Raw genomic sequence first — 18,103 nt, 5'->3', positions numbered from 1 at the left:
TTTTCCACTTAAAAAGCACACCAATAGTTACAATTGAGCTTGTTTCATCCTATCTGATCCTTGCTTCAAATCTTCCCACGCGAAACAATTTATTTAGCCTAAACGTGTCAAAGGGAATACGCCTACTTTTATTTTTGTACTTTTCGCTTGAATCAGACGCTTGGGATTTGATACGTAGCAGCAGTTTTCTCGAAGTCCTTATGAATAGCTCAGAATTTTGATCTGAAGTAGACGCGCATGCGGAGAAATCTCACTTGACGCCTCATTCACCACGATGAAAGTAACACATTTCATATGCTTGGTTTTTCCAGCGTGCGTGTTCTGTGATGTTTGCTTCACACTAAATGGTTAACATGATTATGAAATAAAGGTCATGAAAGCTTGAAACACTCTATTTATACACAAAAATATGCGAACATGAAGGTGTTATCCCGTGAATTCAACGAAACGTTACACTATGGCTTTGATTTTTACCCTTTGGCGTTTACCACATAAGCTCTTTTCGAGGAGCACTTTGGCTTTGGGAGATGGGAGTATCACACGGTCCATAGTGACGCACTGGCTCACGCTTCAACCAATTAGCTTCTAGGCAACAGGCCCTTGCCGCCCGCTGGGTCAATCAAAAATTGTCTTTAATTGGCACCAGGAGAGGTGACACGACGGCTGTCATCACGACATCCATTGCAACAACTGCAGGGAAGAGGCGTAGTGCTGTTACAAAGCGATGGCAGAATAATTTTGACTAGAAAATTACGGAAATTTACGTCCTTATTATGTCTTAACGGTATTATTGCAGTGGCGCACCCAGTGCTAGTGTCAGACCAAAATGGTCCTGAGGTTTGACCAGAGTAAGTTTTTGAATATGCCCCAAAGGCGGGGCACTCCTTTAAGGGGACAGAGGATGGGGGTGCGGGATAGACAAAAACCATTTGCCCTCGTGTGGCTGCAAACCATGTCGAGACTTTTTTGAAAAAGAGTTTTTACAACCGTAAGCAGGATAATGATTGGGTTTCTGCTAAAACGAGCTGTGCGTCACCGCTGGGAAGCGGGCTGAATATGGATAAACACGTGAGACAATTCATGGATGTCTCTGCAGGAATTTCCGATCCACTTCAGTGCCATCCGTTGATAAATCCGCAATCTGTCGTTTTAAGCAATCCGAGAGGCGCTCTTCTTTGAGCCGTCCTCATGAGACGAGAGTGAACAATTCCCTTCCAATGATGGTTACAGCCTTTCTCATGCTTTCCCATTACCACGAAGATTGTGGATAAGCCCTTGCAGCTTGACATACAAGATGGTCATCCCGTGGAGCCCCGAAAAAATGGCGTATCATTTGTTGCGTCTACAGCTTCCATAACACATTTCTCTGCGAAACTTTCCGCAGTATTCCTTTTTGGAGCTCTATAGAAAAGAAACATGACGCTAAGATCCCGCCTACGTAATGCTAACAGTCTGCCTACCGTTTAACTTTGAATCCATTTCCCTCCTCAAAGCCACGAGCTCGGAAATATGGTCAAAGCGTCAAATCACTTGGAATTACCGTGACAATTGACAGTGGATCCACCCATAGCCCTCAACACATTTTTAAAACACATTTTGAAGAGAATATACGATGATTACGTACAGACAAACATTCAACCGTACAAAAATTTCGAGCATACTATTACTACCTTTCAGATGTGCTTAATCCGAAACAAAACCCACCAACCCCATGAGACTTGACGTGGTATGAAAGTTATTATGTTCATTTTTTCCATGTTCCCCACCGTGGATACAAGTGTGTGTATCGGGGGGGGGGGGGGGGGGGCAATGGCGTCATGGGTCCGCTGGATATCAAAATGTTCCTGGTTTTGCTGCGAACTGGCACTGACAATATCGGTTTCGCCTCCCCAAAACGGGATGATCACTTGCTTCATGTATTTGATTATTAATTCAACTTTATACAACTTCCTAGCATTTCCGACAGATTACGTCTTTCACCAGCCAGCCCATATTCGTACTATAGTTTTGTGAATGTTCAGTCCACCGTGTTAACACTTTCGATGCTTCACATGCAGTTTTATTTTTCTATTAGCTATTCCGTTTTGCTTCAGTGGCCTACAGAATATTCCGAGGTACTTCAGCAAGTTCCTGCCAGTTTTTCCATCAGTCGTTTCAGTGAGCATCGATAAAACCCGGCTGACAGAGGACGATTCAGCCTGATACTGTCGATAATGCTTAAAGATGTCCCCAGACCTGAAAAAAATTATTTGAGGACTTGAAGACCGCTCTACATTGCCTGGGTGACTTAAATGCCAGAGGGGCACGCCCGATGGCCCATAGGGCAGCTATGACACATGAAAACACGTTGCAGGAGTGAAAATACCGCTTTAAAGGGAACGCCATAAAGGGAACACGAATGTCTTAAAGGGAACATTTGAAGGTATTGAGATAAACATCAGACATGAGCTTAGGATTATTTATGCAATTATGATTCTTGTAACTTTGCAGCTTTGGAGTCTTTATGCAATTACTAGTTAAACCTCTTATAACCATTGTGTTGCAACGGTATTCTCGCTGGTAATAGTCCTTTGGTGGTGTTAAATGAATTGTTACCATATATTCATAAATTATAAGCTGCTATCTCACATGCTTGACAAATAGTAATCAGCCAATGTGGTACATTATGTAATGGCATGGATCAACAATGTCATTGTGGCACTACCTCAGTGCTATACTGTGACAAGGTGTAATGAACAACGATACGGTTTTTGCAATGCAATCCCTGTTGCTTTCACAATAAGCTTCATCATGAGAATATGGGTCAAGCGTGCATTCTTGTATGAACCCTGCACCTGGCGCACGACTGACCAAAAACACATGATACAATATACAAATCACTTTCAGCAAAGCACACAACTAATAAGTGACATCGCTTGCTCATCTTGCTTTGGGAACCCACAAACGTGACAAAGATACAAACACGTCCTCCACTTCCACAGCCATGCAACATGCTGCAGCCATCAGGCTGCTTCACCCAAAAATAACAAGAAAACATGACATGTAGTGAAAGGACACTGCACAGCTGCTGACCTCACATATGGCTGGAGGCATGACAAGTGCAAAATGCCTAGAAGTGATGAAGCTGCCAGTGCACACAAGGCTCAGATAAAAATATTGTTAAGTGCTATCCAAAAAACCAACAGCAATACTTTCCCACATTTCTCAGCGCCCAGCATCTCACACCAGTTGCAGTGACTATGACGTTGATGACTCAGCAAGCAATGCGTGCCTGCGTACAAAATTGGTTAAGACTAGTATGTGCATACATAACAATACAGCGCTATATTTTCAGAATTCGTAAGGAAAAGACAATTTTGCAAAGCTGTCTTATGTGAGATTATACCAAGCAAGTGGATTAATGAGCTGCGCAGACCTGCTCCTACTGTCAAAATATTTTGCTAACATAATGGTGTGCAATGGATTAATTACATGCTGTAATGCCTCAATAGGTTCAAAATGTTGGCAAAATCATAATGAAGTAGCGAATTGTATTTTTACACTCCTGCAACATAGGTGCTAGTGTTTCTTCCAGTTTGCTGGCATCACTACCTTGTCATGTTTAAACACAAACATAAAGACAGTATCCACAGAAGAATCGATATCGATACTTTAGATAGCAAGTATTATATATCATATTTTATTGAGAGTCCGTAGACTTAAAGAATACCAAAACAATGTTCTCTCTCAGAAGTAAAAACCTCGCACGTACACATCAATGTCAATATAAAAGCCACTGGCACGCACCACCAGTGATCACATCTGTTTCAAGTGCCTGACTCACCCTTTTTTGTCAAATAAATGTGATCCCACATTTGCACAGCTCGCAGGACTATCAAATTGCGGGTTTCCTCACAATTTCCGCACAGGTTTTCGGTTATAGCGCTGCATTTAACCGTGAGCTCCCTCCAAAACAGAGCCCCAACGGGGGTTCATGGTAACGAAGAGGTTGTACTTTTATGACACAATTCTTTATTCAAGATTTCTAGTTGTCGTGCAATACGTATGAAATATTTAGTAAAATATGCACATGTACATATATATATATATATATATATATATATATATATATATATATATACCTGTATATATGTATATATACCTGTATATATGTATAGATAATATAATGTTTTCTTTATGTTAAAATGCCTTGCTATACCATAAACCCGTACAAGTTTGTTTTGCTCCGGTGCACAGGGAGCCAACCGAACTGTCTGTAATAAATATGTCAGTAGAAGGAGAAGAAAAAACGTAATCTATGTCTATCTATCTATGCATCTATCCATCTAATCAATCTATGGCCTAGAAATAAAGAAAAATGCCCCGTTGACGACGAGTGCCGCATAACCCGAAAGTGCTCACGCTTACGTCCGCGACACGCATTCAAAAGCGAAATCATCGTAACAGCCAATCATTTTCCGTGCATTGTATCATGCGTGCCGCATCATCGCTTTTGCGAACGTACCAGCGGCCATGCTGTTTTGACCATAAGCAGAAAACAGCCTGTAATATAACGGCGATCGTATAATGTCTCTATGCTAACATCAATGCCAAGGTGACTTTGAAGTAGTCTCCCAATAAACCTTTTCCCACTTTTGCGGGCGTGTAACTCGCGAACCAGAGGCTTTTGGGTCTTAAAAAGGGCATGGCCGTCAACTGCATCAAAAGGTCCTCAAGTTGGCAATTTCAGTTCAAAGCCCCATTTAAAGTTGGAACATTCCCTTTCAGAACAGAAGGGCGTCAACATCCACGGAGAGTCACCAGTTAGGCTTCTAATAGCGTCCCTGAGGACTGGAAATTTGGTCTAATCGCCAAAGGACGTCTAAAAGAACAAAAAGACGTCCCAAAGTCTTGAGGTGTGAGCGCATTGGCTCAAGGGTGCCCATGGGGTCTGAAAATATTCCCGGGTTTTAAATTGACTCAGTCTCGTTTAGTCTCGCATGCTGGTAGTGCGGTGGTAGAGTTTCTATTCGCCATCGCAGTATCGTGAGCCCTGCGAAAAAATGGAACCTTGGGGCTATGCTCACACTGTCAGAGGCTTGGTCTGAAAGCCGCTGAAGTGAAATACTGCAAAATGTAATTTGCACAAGTTAATAAGCTAAGTTAAGCGTGGGGGCAAAGCCAACTTATTCGAAGCCGAACGTTAAGCCAAGACAATCGCATAAAGCTGAAGTCGAGGTGGAAGCCGGTGCTTCTGCTGTTTGGATCTGTGAAACCGAAGCTGGAGCCGGTGGACTCGCTTAAAACACAGAATCAATAGCTGAATTTGAAGTCATTGGCTTTGAATTTTTCACCCACGAAACCTTAGTCGAAGTCAGCAGCTTGGAACTTGGAGAACGCGAAACTAAGGCCGAACTCGTCCAATTTAAGCTATGAATTTAATGTCGTAGCCGAATTTAGTGTGCAACGTTCCTTTGCGGGACGCTTAAATTCTCCGCCCGCTAAAACTGCATGCAATCACAGCATATCATTTAGGTTCTGGGAAGTGATTCAGGTAAGGTGAAGTACAGATGGAAGATCTGTCAAACTGTCGAATCTGTATTCTTTGTTAGTATGTGCAGAACGCTTCGAACCCTTTATTCTCCGACCCTTAGCAAGAGCTATTTGTTGCTGAGAATGCTCGCCTGGTTTTTGGCTGTGAACCACATATGCGTTGCAACATGGCAAAGTTGGGTGTTATATTGGAGCAAAGAACAGGTAGAATTGTTGCTGAAAAGAACGTTCGCGAATGCAATGAAAAGAACATCATGACAGAGTTAAAGACAGCGTTTCAAGAGTGCCTGAGGCCAAAATCAAACTCAAACTCGTGTCATGTTCGACACTGAAATCGAAGTACGAGCCAGCTTTTAAAAATGATACAAAGCTGAAGCCAAGATGAAAAGTTTCAAATAGCAAGAAGCCGAAGCCAGCAGTGAAGAATGGCACAAAGCTTAAGCCAAAGCCAAAGCCGAAGCTCAAGCCAAAGCCGGCCTCGCTCAGGTGCCTGAGCAGAATGGGTATGCTTTGCATTTAGTGTTCGTAACTGATCCATAGTAACAACACAAAGACTTGTGTTGTTAGATTAAGGGGAATGTTTCACATTTGATTGAAGATATTGAAGCAAGCATCAGATATGACGAAACAAGCTCACTTTTAACTTTTGGTATACTTCTCTAAGTAAAAAGACTGCTCCAGATATCACAATTCTCTGTTGAGTAAATATGCTCCCCAATGCGGTATGGTTTGATTACATTGACGTACCATGCACAACACTGATTGAGAGCTAGTTGACGGACGTTATAACTGGCAATTGCGCTCACGAACACCAGATATGAACGCCCCGACGACTGTTTTTTTTTGCCTTGATTGCCGCCCGGCTTAAGGAATGGCAGCGTTTGAATGACGTTACGACGTCATGAATGCCAAAGTGAACTTAAATGCTCTCCCCCAAATAGTTTTCCCAGCTCCGTGGCGGCGTGGCTCAGAAACTACAAGGACTTAGATCTTAACGACAGTGTTGTGAACAACACCGAAAGGTTTTCAAAATGGCTAATTCAGTTTGAAACCCCATATCAATGGGGAACACTCACTTTAAGCTAGAGGTATTTAAACGACGCCGAATAGCCAAAAATAAGAAAAAGTGCTTTTTTAAAATGTAGGAACTTGTCATCTGTAAGTTGAGCATAATTACCAAAGTAAAACCGGAAGAGAACTGGGGCTCCAATGCTAGACAGTCTTGCGTTCGGCCCAGAGCTGCGAATGTGCTTTGTATGGGAGAGGTTTGCCTGACATGGTGAATGGGGCTTACTGGCGAGAACTTCACCGGCTATAATGCAGACAACAACGACGCGACGTCGTAACAGTGGATGAAATCGCCACCCATGTAACTAGATGATGTCATGTGTCTCTCTTGAGGGTCCGGTAACATCCTGCAACATGGTTGGGCACCTCTTCGGCAAAATCGTTCAGCACACTTAGAGCTTCGAATATGTGATGGGGTCTGCAACAGCAAGCCTTGTATATTTCAAGCTCGGATCACAACGCTAATTACTTACGGGAAACTACTTTAAGTTTCTAACACGCATGACAGCCATCTCTAAAACGCGGGACTGTAAGTTGCGGCAGCCGCCACTCTAAACCAGGTGCCACCAATGGGAGAAGGAGTAATTCCCCAAGAAGAGAGCACGACGGACTCAGGGGGGCACTGCCACGTGGCCAAAGCACGCCTGATCCAGGCAAAACCATCCGGGCAGCGTCAACGGGCAGACGCGGACCGAAAGGTGATGTTGCCGTAACATTGCCATGCACCACATGCACTGAGCTGGACATGTCTGCTATAGAAGCAAAACAAAAAGCAAAAAAGCAAAAAGGGCCCTTTTTGCAAGCGACATGAAGCGTTTAGGCACCAGTAAAACACTGAGTGTGCAATTATGTGATCTGATTTGTGTAGCCCGACCACAGTCTATATCGACTTGTCATGCTGGATGATACTAATCGAAATTTTTCCATACCGATACCGACGTGCATATGAGCAACGTGTTCAAAGATTGCCCATTTTGGTTCTGAGACCCAAAACACGACCGATTTCTGAACTGTTTTTGAAAAAAAATTGGAGGCGCTGTAACAAGCTATATTTTATACCCATCAAACTCTGTCGTCTTTAATTGCACTTTAAAGCTGTTTCTGAAGTGTGAAAATACATTGGTGAGGATCTAAAAAGATATCTTCTATTATGCGGGGAAGAAAATAATACGTGGCCCTGATACTCACCCTAAATACAAAGAAAGGGTTTGTTGGTGTCATTTGCTACTTGTCACACACTCATTGTCAAGGGATTGCCTGGGCAGTGTTGCATATAGCAAATGAAGATGGTGATTTCTGTCACGATAAAGTAGTGAACCCAATGCTATTTACCAAAAGCAACAACAGAACCTACAACGCAGTGAGGTTTTTAGTACGGGAGTGTATATATAGGCTTGGAATGCTTTGGTGAAACATATATGCGCCATATCCATACTTCATGACGTACACAGCACGTGCATCTTCACCAAGTTCGCAAATTTTATTTATTCAGAATAGAAAACGAGTACACTCAGATGCATGCTGCTTCCACAGTACGTGTTCATGCCAGGGAAGGCCATGGCTGTTCATGACCAAAGTCGGTACCCAACAAAAAAGGATACGAAAAAAAATTGATAGCTGTGGAAAGAACAAAGCGGAATGCTCAAGGTCACTAGTCGCCAAGTTTATTTATCACTCTTGAGTTTGTAAAAGCCTGTCGGCGACACTTTTTGAGGTCCCTATGTTCTTCGACGACAGAGTTAACCTGCAGGAGTCTTTTGTATGCTGCATTTGCAAGAAATGCACCATGATCGCATGATCCGCATTTTGGGAGCCTAAAGCCTCCAGAGCCTTATATTTTGCTGATGCTTTGTGAAGGGAAATGTGAATTATGGATACAATGAGGTGACAGATGTTGAAGTTCATACCGGTTGGCCACTTTGAGTGGGCTAATCGGGCGAAATACGGGGCAATTTGATAACATACTTGCGAAAATAACGATAAAGAAGGAGATAAATAACCGAAAAGTGTGCTGCAGCACTGCATGTGAAAGTCCATCGGGGGATCGTTGATTACTGAAACTAAAATATTTCTTGTAAAAAGAGGATGTGTACCGTTAATCCAGTCCATCTTCTCACCATTCTGTTTTCCGGGGGCTAATTGGATCACTCTACGTTGTTGTGGTAGCTTAAGTGTTCGCGGTAGGGCTTATTTCGAAAGCGGCGCTTTGATGTTTGTGCAATGATTGCCCGCCCGGGGGATGGATAAAAACATGCAGGTGAAACGTCGAGTTAGGTAGGCATGCTGGAAGTTTGCCTGGTTACGCACAGGTTTATGTGTTTTAATTTGTTCAACCAGCTACAACTGCACGGGGACTCCAGGAGCCTGGCCGCGTTCATGACATGTAACGGTCGTAAGATGTTCAAGAGGTGTTTTTCGGACTGTGACGCATTCCCGCATGCTTCCAAAACGTCATGGGGAGGATTCAGCTCAGCCTGGAAGGAATTCAAGTGCGCACGGATGATGTTATGATGCTTGGTAGGGACCTTAAGCACCATGAATCTCGCCTACCGCTGTGCCCGACAGGCTGGGGGCACATGCATAACTGAACCACAAGAAGTGCAAGTCCAAGATGGGCTCGTGGGACTCCCTAGTATTCACAGTGAGTGCCGCAGGCATCTTGATTGGCAAGGAGAGGACGAAGAGCCTGGGAGACATGTGATCACCAGCATAACGGAAGGACCAGCAGGCGGCGTTGAGACCGTTTGGATTCTAAGCCAGGTGTATGAATGACTTCGTGAACATGGTGGAGCCGTTCAGAACAGTGTTGGGAAATGAGCTCCAGACAGGTCTGATTACACAGAGGAGCCGGAAAAAGCGTTCAGAGCAGTGGTGAGTGCCATCACGGAGAGCTCGGCACTTGTATAACCCAGCCCTACCAACAGTAGTGGCACGTGACGCTTCAGACGTTGGTTTGAAGTCAAGAACATTCGGGAGGGAGGGGATAGTGGCATCTGCGGTCTTGAGTGAGGAACATCCGGAATGGAAGAGGGCAGGAGCTCTTACTGTAGTAACGGGACGGACTTTTTTGTCACAAAAGGTTTTCGGCAGTTGGTTTTAGTCGGTAAAAATTGGCACGAAGACTGTTGCAGTCACTGTCTACCAACCGAAGCACACTGGAGCGTTGTTAAAAATCACAATCATCTTCGTCCCAAACCCTGGTACACTAGCCATGAAACTTGTGCTTCTTTTCCTTTCGGGATCGTCTTCTTCCCAACCAAATACAGTCTTCATACTCGGCGTCTTAGACAGAGAAGCATACCAGGCGGGTAAGCCAGGTGCATGAGCCATGCTACTCACACTTACGTCGACGCGCAGACAATGGAGCTGTTAACGCGGCCATTCTGTCAGTTGTTGCTGCAGCCCGTGCGGCGTAACTCGAAACAGGCCAGAGAAAAAAGGCGACATATGTAAATCTACTATGCAACGCCCGTTGCATGTGTAAAGCCATATTTCGTTAGATTGCTCAGTCACCGTACTTCCGACATTCACTCACGCTGACTGGATATCATGTCACTTGCTAATTTTCTTGTAGCACTGTGCCCTGCTGGTGGACTTGTTGCAATAGCCACTCGGCCGTTGACCTGGTTGACATAAAGTCTTATTTTATCTGCTAGCTCGAATGATTCACTATCTTGCGTCAACTTCTGGGCGGCCTGCTGCGGTGTGTAATTGACCGAAGGCCCATTTTACTTGCTGTGGTTCGTCAGCTGCTGATTGATCCACGCCATTAGCATGTGATACCCACTGGTTGATTTGGTGTTCTCTGCCTGTTGACTGCATTGCTCCAGTGCCACGTGTTTCCTTCCGGCTGCCTTACTACCGCGCGCCAAGTACTGGTTGACCTGCTGCCGTTTGTCATCCGTTGGCTAGCCGGCATCAGTGTCATGCGCGCTCCGCTGGGTGTCGTGTCGCAGTGCGGCATCGGCTAATCGGCATGCTGCAGCGCGACACCTACTCCTTGATTTGTTGCCGCGTCCCACCTGCTGGCTGACTTGTGTTGTCATGTGTCACCAACCGGCTGAATTGTTGCCGGGTGTCACCTGCTGACTGACTCGTTACCATGTGCTACCTGTTGGCTTGCTTGCTGCTGTGTGTTACCTGCTGGTTGAGGTCACCGAGTCGGAGCACGACGCCGGCCACGCCGCTGTACAGCGCCAGCAGTGGCGCCGGCGGTGGGGACACCCTGGTCACCAGGTTGGCCGCCAGCACCGCCGCCAGACACGAGACCACGCTGAGCGACAGACTTCCGCCCGCGAACGACACTGCGGCAGGCACAAGCTCGGTGATCTCTAAATAAATCATCCAGACCATGCATACTTATATCGATGACATGTTTGGGGCATTATTTATGCGCTACAGGTAATTCTGAAAGTGAGGTAGTTTGTAAACTTCATTGTCATTTAGATGGTTATGAAATGCTTGGAAGTTTACGAACCATATCACGTTTTAAAAGGGTCATGAGCTGCCCAGATATGCCAGACACTGATTGATGCTCTGCAAATCCTGTAGCAATGTGCAATTCAATGTTTTTTTAATCGTCATTGTTATTACACATTAGACGCCCGGAAATTGCTCCACACCTAGATATGCCACCACCAGCAATGCGCCTGCTGTCCCCAAGTCTGCGATAAGGCGACGGGTGTTTCGCTGTCGTCCGCCAGCACATTTTACACTGCAACCGAATTTTTGTGGTCCATTGGGCTTTGGCCCTATCGCTTCGCCCACGTGGGTCTGATTTGTTCTCGGTCGCAGCCCATCAACGACGGAGGCCATCAGCGACGGAGAACGGTCTCCACCGGACTCTCGCCGGCTCATCTTGTAACAAGGCCCATGCGGGAAGCGAACTATGTTCACTTCAGACCAACTACTTTACAAGTGTAATCCATACTCTTGCAATCAATTTCAGTTTGGAAGTGTAGGAAGACGAGCGCCGCCTCCAGTCCACTTAGTTGACTTTGTGGATAGTTGCATCACGCAGAACACAGGCGACGAATACTGGTGAAAATGCATGCTTAATACCAATAAAAACAGCCCACAATCACAATTCAAATAAATCAGGCTTAGCGCATCAGAAAATACTAATACCAATAAAAACAGCCCACAATCACACTTCAAATAAATCAGGCTTAGTGTGTTAGGAAATACTAATACCAATAAAAACAGCCCACAATAACAATTCAAATGAATCAGGTTTAGCGCGCCAAAAAATACGAAGTCGAGCGGACTTTACACAGAACTTTCATGAACCAATCCATTAACTGGTTACCTTCGAGACGTACGCTCAGGTAGTCGTTAGGCGCCCAGTTTCACTGGTGGTAGTACAAATAATGCAATCCCAGGAGCACACAGCTTTTCATAAACAGAAACAGTTTGAAGTTAAGCGTGCACCTAGCAAGTACGAGAGGGTGATAACGCAGCCACTTACCAACTTTCGGTACCTGTGTTTCCACCCACAGGGGGCATGAACCAGAAGAGGTTGATCAGGAAAAACACCAGTGCCACTGAGTGGATGGTGCACACCTTAATCTTGGCAGACGAGTCGGGTGGTAGCCAGAATACGACCAGTATGTGGATAGCCAGGGCTGCAACGAAATAAAATGAGCTAAGTAAATACAGCATTAATTGGAGAATCACTCGCGGTGCACCACGTCCGGTCTCCAAAGGAACAACGGAAACAAACGTGGCCATCTGAGCACCACACATGACGTGTTAGCTTTGTATGTCGCATCATGCACCATCAACATACAATCCAATCCGAATATACCACACTGTTCATGTGAGCCACCGCAGCTAACCTATCGAGCAGAATACACGGCGAAGCTTTCAACAATCACGGAAAAGGATCCGTGCCGTCTATACTTTCTTGATTGCTTAAATGTGAAGAAGTGCACAAGAAGCTGCCCTATAGCGAGCGCACAGCTTGCAAGTCCGGTATTCAGGGTGTATTCGCAGCGCACCAAGAATGTCCTTTTCTGCAGGACGTCACGCAGAATCTTTGCCGGACGTGTTCGCAGAATGACACGTTTCCTGTTAACATCTTCGTATTTTTCGTGACAACAACTATGCATGCGAGACACTGGTGTTTAGATTTCCCACGCGCTACGCGTGCTACTTACAATGAAAACTGCGGCTTTTTTCTTTGAAATGAATGACACAGCTTTTCATAAACCGTTGTTTATCCGCAAGTTGACCTCATACATGAACCCGCTTTTACCATTTCGGTCTCACTTTGATCAAGTAACAGAGCAAGATTCTACCCTTCTGGCAAAGATTATGCGTGACGTCACGTGAAAGCTTTGCCGTCCGGGTTACTGCGAACATCAAAAGCCGCAGGATCTTTGGGACATGACGTCATGAGTGACGTCCACGGCATATATTCTTGATCTTTCGGGTCGCTACGCACATGCCCTCAGCATCCCAACGACGTCCATACACAATCAGATGCATTCAGGAAATTGATAGCACAACTGGGTTGGCACACCATCCGGCTAAAAAACGTACCATGCCTTAAAACACCTTTGCACTTCGGTACACCCTGCTATTCATAGATCACGTGCTTTTCCTCTGCACAGCAGTTAACACCTGGCAGTGTGGTATATTTCCGTAAGCAAACGCGTCAAAGAATGAATATTTATCTTTGCCGAGCAGCTGGTTGGTTGCCCCCAAGGTGTCTTTCCGGACACACGAAAGGTGATTTACGAATGGGCAGTGAAATCTGTACTAACGGCTGATATATTCGCTGTGCAAATTGTGAGCCATCCCGAAGTAATGCAGGCCATTGAGTCATAACGTAAGAGGCCGTGGAAGCTCACTGAGCGGTGTTCACAAGTAGTGGTATAATTTCCTATTTAATTGGGTTGGGGGCTTGAGCCCTCCCCCCCCCCCCAACCCCCAACCTCGACTCCATCCCTCCCTCAGGCTAAGATGAAAGTGGGCCAAATTCGGGGAGAAACTCGTTTGTTGGTGCATTTGAGGGCAGGTCGAGACATTTTTAACTGTCCAGTCTCTTCAACCTCCCCCCCCCCCCCCCCCCCCCGACTGATTTTGGAGAACTATGCCCACATTCACTAGTACTGGTTTGGATGTTCCATAGCACAAATTACGCAGAGATTAGTCATGCAATGTGTGAGCACGCGCTTGGGTGGCTGGTGGGACACGACACGCTCGGGTAAAGGGGTCAATTTGAACTCCTCATGATGCAAGAAAGTAAGAGAACTACACATATCATGATCCTCGGGTGAACTTAGATCTAAAAAGGTAAACTCGCAAAATTAGTGCCGCTGATGCCTTCAAACTTTCTCAACTAGCAAACTTCTACAAACACCTCTTCCTATGAAACTGTCAGTCAAAGTGATTGCAAATCAGTGCGTGTACTCGACCGCTTAGCTCTCGCCCTGATTCGCCGTTTCTATAATACGAACGGATGGGGGAGGGGGGCGGGGTGATGCGCCCCTGGCATTTCCACTGGCAAAAACGATGTTAGATAACCTGGAAATAACGGGAGCGGTGTAAGGGCGCGGAATATGAGGGATGAGCACGTCTGGATTGGAAAAACATCGGATAATTCTGGTCTACATATTTGTTTCATGTACACATTTTGACAGACATTTCCTGTATTGACCAGACGCGGATCCAGAATAGCTGGCCCCAACTACAACAGGGGATCTAGCGTTCTTCTGGTTTAGATTTAGGCGGATACCGAACCCCACTGTTTCGAGCTGCCGCGATGTGGTAGTGGCGGTGTTAACAAATGCCAAGCGCGGCGTGCGTTGTCTCCCGGCCGGCGATCGTTGGAGCATCGGAGTGTTAACGGTGATAGCGAAAGTATGCTCCTGAAACTGACTCCCTGTGTACACCTATGAATTATCTATTTTTTTACACGCAAAGTTAATAAACATGGACGCACTCGGTGTATCGTGAGACAGTCGTAATCCAGATACCAGAGGCTGCATAATTCCCCAACGCCGGAATTTACCAAACGTCATGTCCCATCTGGGATCGCTATAGCATATTCTCAAGTGGCAGTAACATCTTCAGAATCATCAAGGAGGACATGGGGACTACACTGGTATCTAGATCAACAGGGCGCCCGCAATACCCCACTGCCCAGCAATTCATGCAGCAAAAGAACGCGTTCAGCCTTGAGAATATGGCCTATTACCCTCCCTCTTAACACGCCACTGCATAAATGCATATGACGCAATGATTTCATGCCCGAACTCTGAAAATAAAAGCAGACTGGATGAATACAAGCTGCAAAAATCATAACGTATTTTTCTAGGCACTTGTTGATTACCTGGGAGTGCCAGTGATTTACACATGACTCTTTTGCCTTGTGTATTCGCCCATGGCAGCATTTTGTACGCTGTGTTTTACAGAAACGTGGTTCCTACCACAAGTAATGGAGTGCAGTCTTCCGAGAGGAAATAATTCGTACCTTTCTCGAAAGACGAGTTCTCTAGCTGCCCACCCCCTGCATCGCTGTTAACGCGTCACCAGGTCGGTGGTGGCCGCCGCCTCGGGGTTTCCCACTTTCCAGCTTAGACAGCCGGAAAGGCTGTGTGAAGGGCCGTTGGATTGGCGTGCGGGACGCTGTCGTATTGTACGGCCTCGTCCCATAACTGCCTGCCGCCGGCCGTTGCGGCCTCCTGGAGCCGTGCTGTATTGATGTCTGGACTTTACCAGACTGACACAAACGACAGTGTTTTGCTTTTGTGCCTTCGTTACATGCTATTGGTGTTTTTGTCATTGTCGCATCTTCGTTTGTATTCAACAGCATGAAGCGCGTGGAGTCAAACCAAGCATTATGTCATAGATATTGCACACTTCGTAATAGATACCCACGATAACGACGTTGGCCGCCACTATGCATGGTTCCGCACTGGTAAGCTGAGATAACGCAGCGTAATTTAAGAACTCGTTGACAGATAGCAGCAGCACCGGTAGAAAAATGTGTGATGGTCTGTGAATACCCGCTCGTAGAACTGTGGATGCATTGCCAGACGAAGCATTTGGTTTTTCATTTTTCATGTTTAAATTCCATTTCATTCAGGCATTTCAAGCATTTGCAAGCAATACAGACTTATCAAGAAAAAAGTTCACAATTGAAAAACGACCAGCCCCGGCCAAGCTGCAGCGGGTTGGAAAGATAAGCTAGCTTACCGCCACTTCTGCTGACGCCATTTGAATGAGCGCATTACTGAAGATCATAAAATGCGTTCGGGAAAGTAAAAAGTGGAAGTTTTCCAAAAACTGTATCTTGATTCCAAGTATTGGAACAAACAACTTTGTGGCGTTGCTGCTTGACGCGCGGCGACGGCTGAATATCCGATAATTTTTAGGGGCATGGGCCGATTGCGAATGTTGCCTGTTTGCCTCCATGTGTTTCTATATCGTAACAAGTTGATTGTGGAAGAGTTGGGGCGGAAATTGTTTTGTGCCAACGTCCCTCCCCCTCCCTTCCCTTCGTCGTTCAGCCATGACTAAACGACTACGCCGTGGGATTCATGCAGATACGCGGCTCGACATGGGTGTCACTAGAATTTGATATTAAGGGTATGCCATCGGCGTGGGAGGGAGGGGAAAGGAGGACGTACGCAATCACTTCCTCGTGAATCGTGATCGGCCGGAAAAGACGGGGGTGGTGCAAGCCTCCCGCCGCCAGTGCAGCAGCGCGGGTGTTCGGTGCGTGGATATCATTCGTGAGGGCCTCTCCTCGATTGCGTTATTGGGGGTCTCTGCGTCAGTGGGTAACCTGTGTCACGGAGGGAACAACGCATGATATATCCCTGTGAGGCCCTCAGCATGGACCTGGGAGCTCCGGCCCCCGTTTCGCCAGAATGATAGCCGTTCGGTGTCCCGAGCTGGGATGGAACGGCACTTCACCCTCTGACCTGAAACATACTGGACCACGTCGGGCATCACCCACGGGTTTGCCTGCCCCCCCCCCCCCCCCTCTCCCCTCAAAGGCTAGGAGTCTCATAACAGTTCAATCCACAAGTCGCCCAATGCACGCGCTCTGCAGGGCACATTTAGATGGAATACTTAAACGCGTACCGACTTCATCTCTCGCCAGTAAGTTGCCTAACCTGTCACAGGTACCTAGCGCCATCCTGATCTATACCATGCATTTCTCACGATAGAGTGTCGGCTGGGCACAATTTGGAATCGGAACAAACGCACAGCAACACTTTGTGTAAGCTGGTGTTTGCTCTCCCGTGGCGCAGTTGGTAAAGCATTAAATATCTGACCACTTAGTCGCAGGCCATGTGGGATCCGTGCGAAACACGCTCTATTATTTGTCTTGTGAGAGACAGCCAACTGGCAGTGAGCCGTGAGAAGCCCGCGCTCGGTCTGGTCTCGTCGTTCCCGCCTGCAAAGGCGACCATGGCATCACTGATCACGTTCAAATCTTTTGGCCCAAATTACCCGTTGCGCTAGAATGGCTCGAATGGCGCGGTGGCGACCAAGACCTCGTAATAAGCTGTGCTTAACGGTGATTCTGATCCCAAGCCGATCGAACAAACTGGGAGCGATATTTGAGGCCATCCTTGAACTTGGCACTGTCTCGGTGCTGCTGAAAGGCTTTGTGGTGCATGCAAACAAAAAATTTACCAAACACAATTTTTAAAGGCTCCTTCCCACGCTGAAAACTATCCAAAGCCGCCACCAGTGTGGTCCAAAATATGCTTCTCGACGATATGACGCCCAGGAATGGCAGTTCTGGTATTTACAAGTGCTGTCATTCAACCGGGAAACTTCGGAAGTTCAAAATTTGTGGCAGGTCAGACCCACTTATCCTGCGGTCTCGCTCGAAATCATGTGGCGTGACTTGTGGCCCAGTGGGCGTCTCAGCGTGCGAGTGCTACGTTTCCTGCATGCTCTGGGGTTTTACGCAAGAGTATGACGCGTTCGTACTTGCTATATCTTCGACCCTGTTCTTGACCTAAAATTTTTCGCCTGCTTTGCAGTAAATGTATTCATGCCTGTTTATCATCATCCGAGCCAGTATTCCTGTTGTGACCTTACCAACGCAAGGGAGGATAAATGAAACGGCGTACAGCATTGACACACGGGCCACGTGTAGCTCTATGAAGAGCTCGTGCCATGTCGTGTCAGCGGCTGCGCTGTAAGTGCCGTTCACCAAGTAACCCTTGACGTCCACCACCTTCCAGTGTGACTCTGTCTGTACCATATCGCCAGCCGTCACCAGTTTCTGAAATCGCGACAAACGCAGTCAGTGCCAACTTTTCATGCACGCCGAACACCGAGTGAGCTCCACCAGCTCCACGAGCTGTCGACACACGCAGGACCATACGGCCAACCCGCACCGTTCGCGACGAGCCCCGTGTTTCGCGCGCAGCAAAAGACCGGCGTATGTAGGATTACTTTACCATCCAATACGCTATGGTGTCTGGGGCCATATATCTCTTGCATGCGTATACTCCGGTGCCTCATTTTT

General features: G+C 46.5%; 1 protein-coding gene across 1 annotated transcript in view; it reads right to left on the bottom strand.

The window, feature by feature from the left end:
- LOC119111386 (tetratricopeptide repeat protein 21B-like) overlaps positions 1-18,103 on the bottom strand; it is a 108,326-nt gene that overhangs the window by 40,046 nt on the left and 50,177 nt on the right. Inside the window, 3 exon segments of the mRNA XM_037235199.1 lie at positions 10,825-10,904; positions 12,081-12,224; positions 17,671-17,857. Coding sequence (XP_037091094.1) covers positions 10,825-10,904; positions 12,081-12,224; positions 17,671-17,857 — 411 coding nt within the window.

The sequence above is a fragment of the Pollicipes pollicipes genome, unplaced genomic scaffold (assembly GCF_011947565.3).
Source record: "Pollicipes pollicipes isolate AB1234 unplaced genomic scaffold, Ppol_2.1 Scaffold_7261;HRSCAF=8764_pilon_pilon_pilon, whole genome shotgun sequence".
NCBI lineage: Eukaryota > Metazoa > Arthropoda > Thecostraca > Pollicipedomorpha > Pollicipedidae > Pollicipes > Pollicipes pollicipes.
The sequence above is the reverse complement of the archived record's forward strand: the minus strand, read 5'-3'. Positions and strand labels throughout refer to the sequence as shown.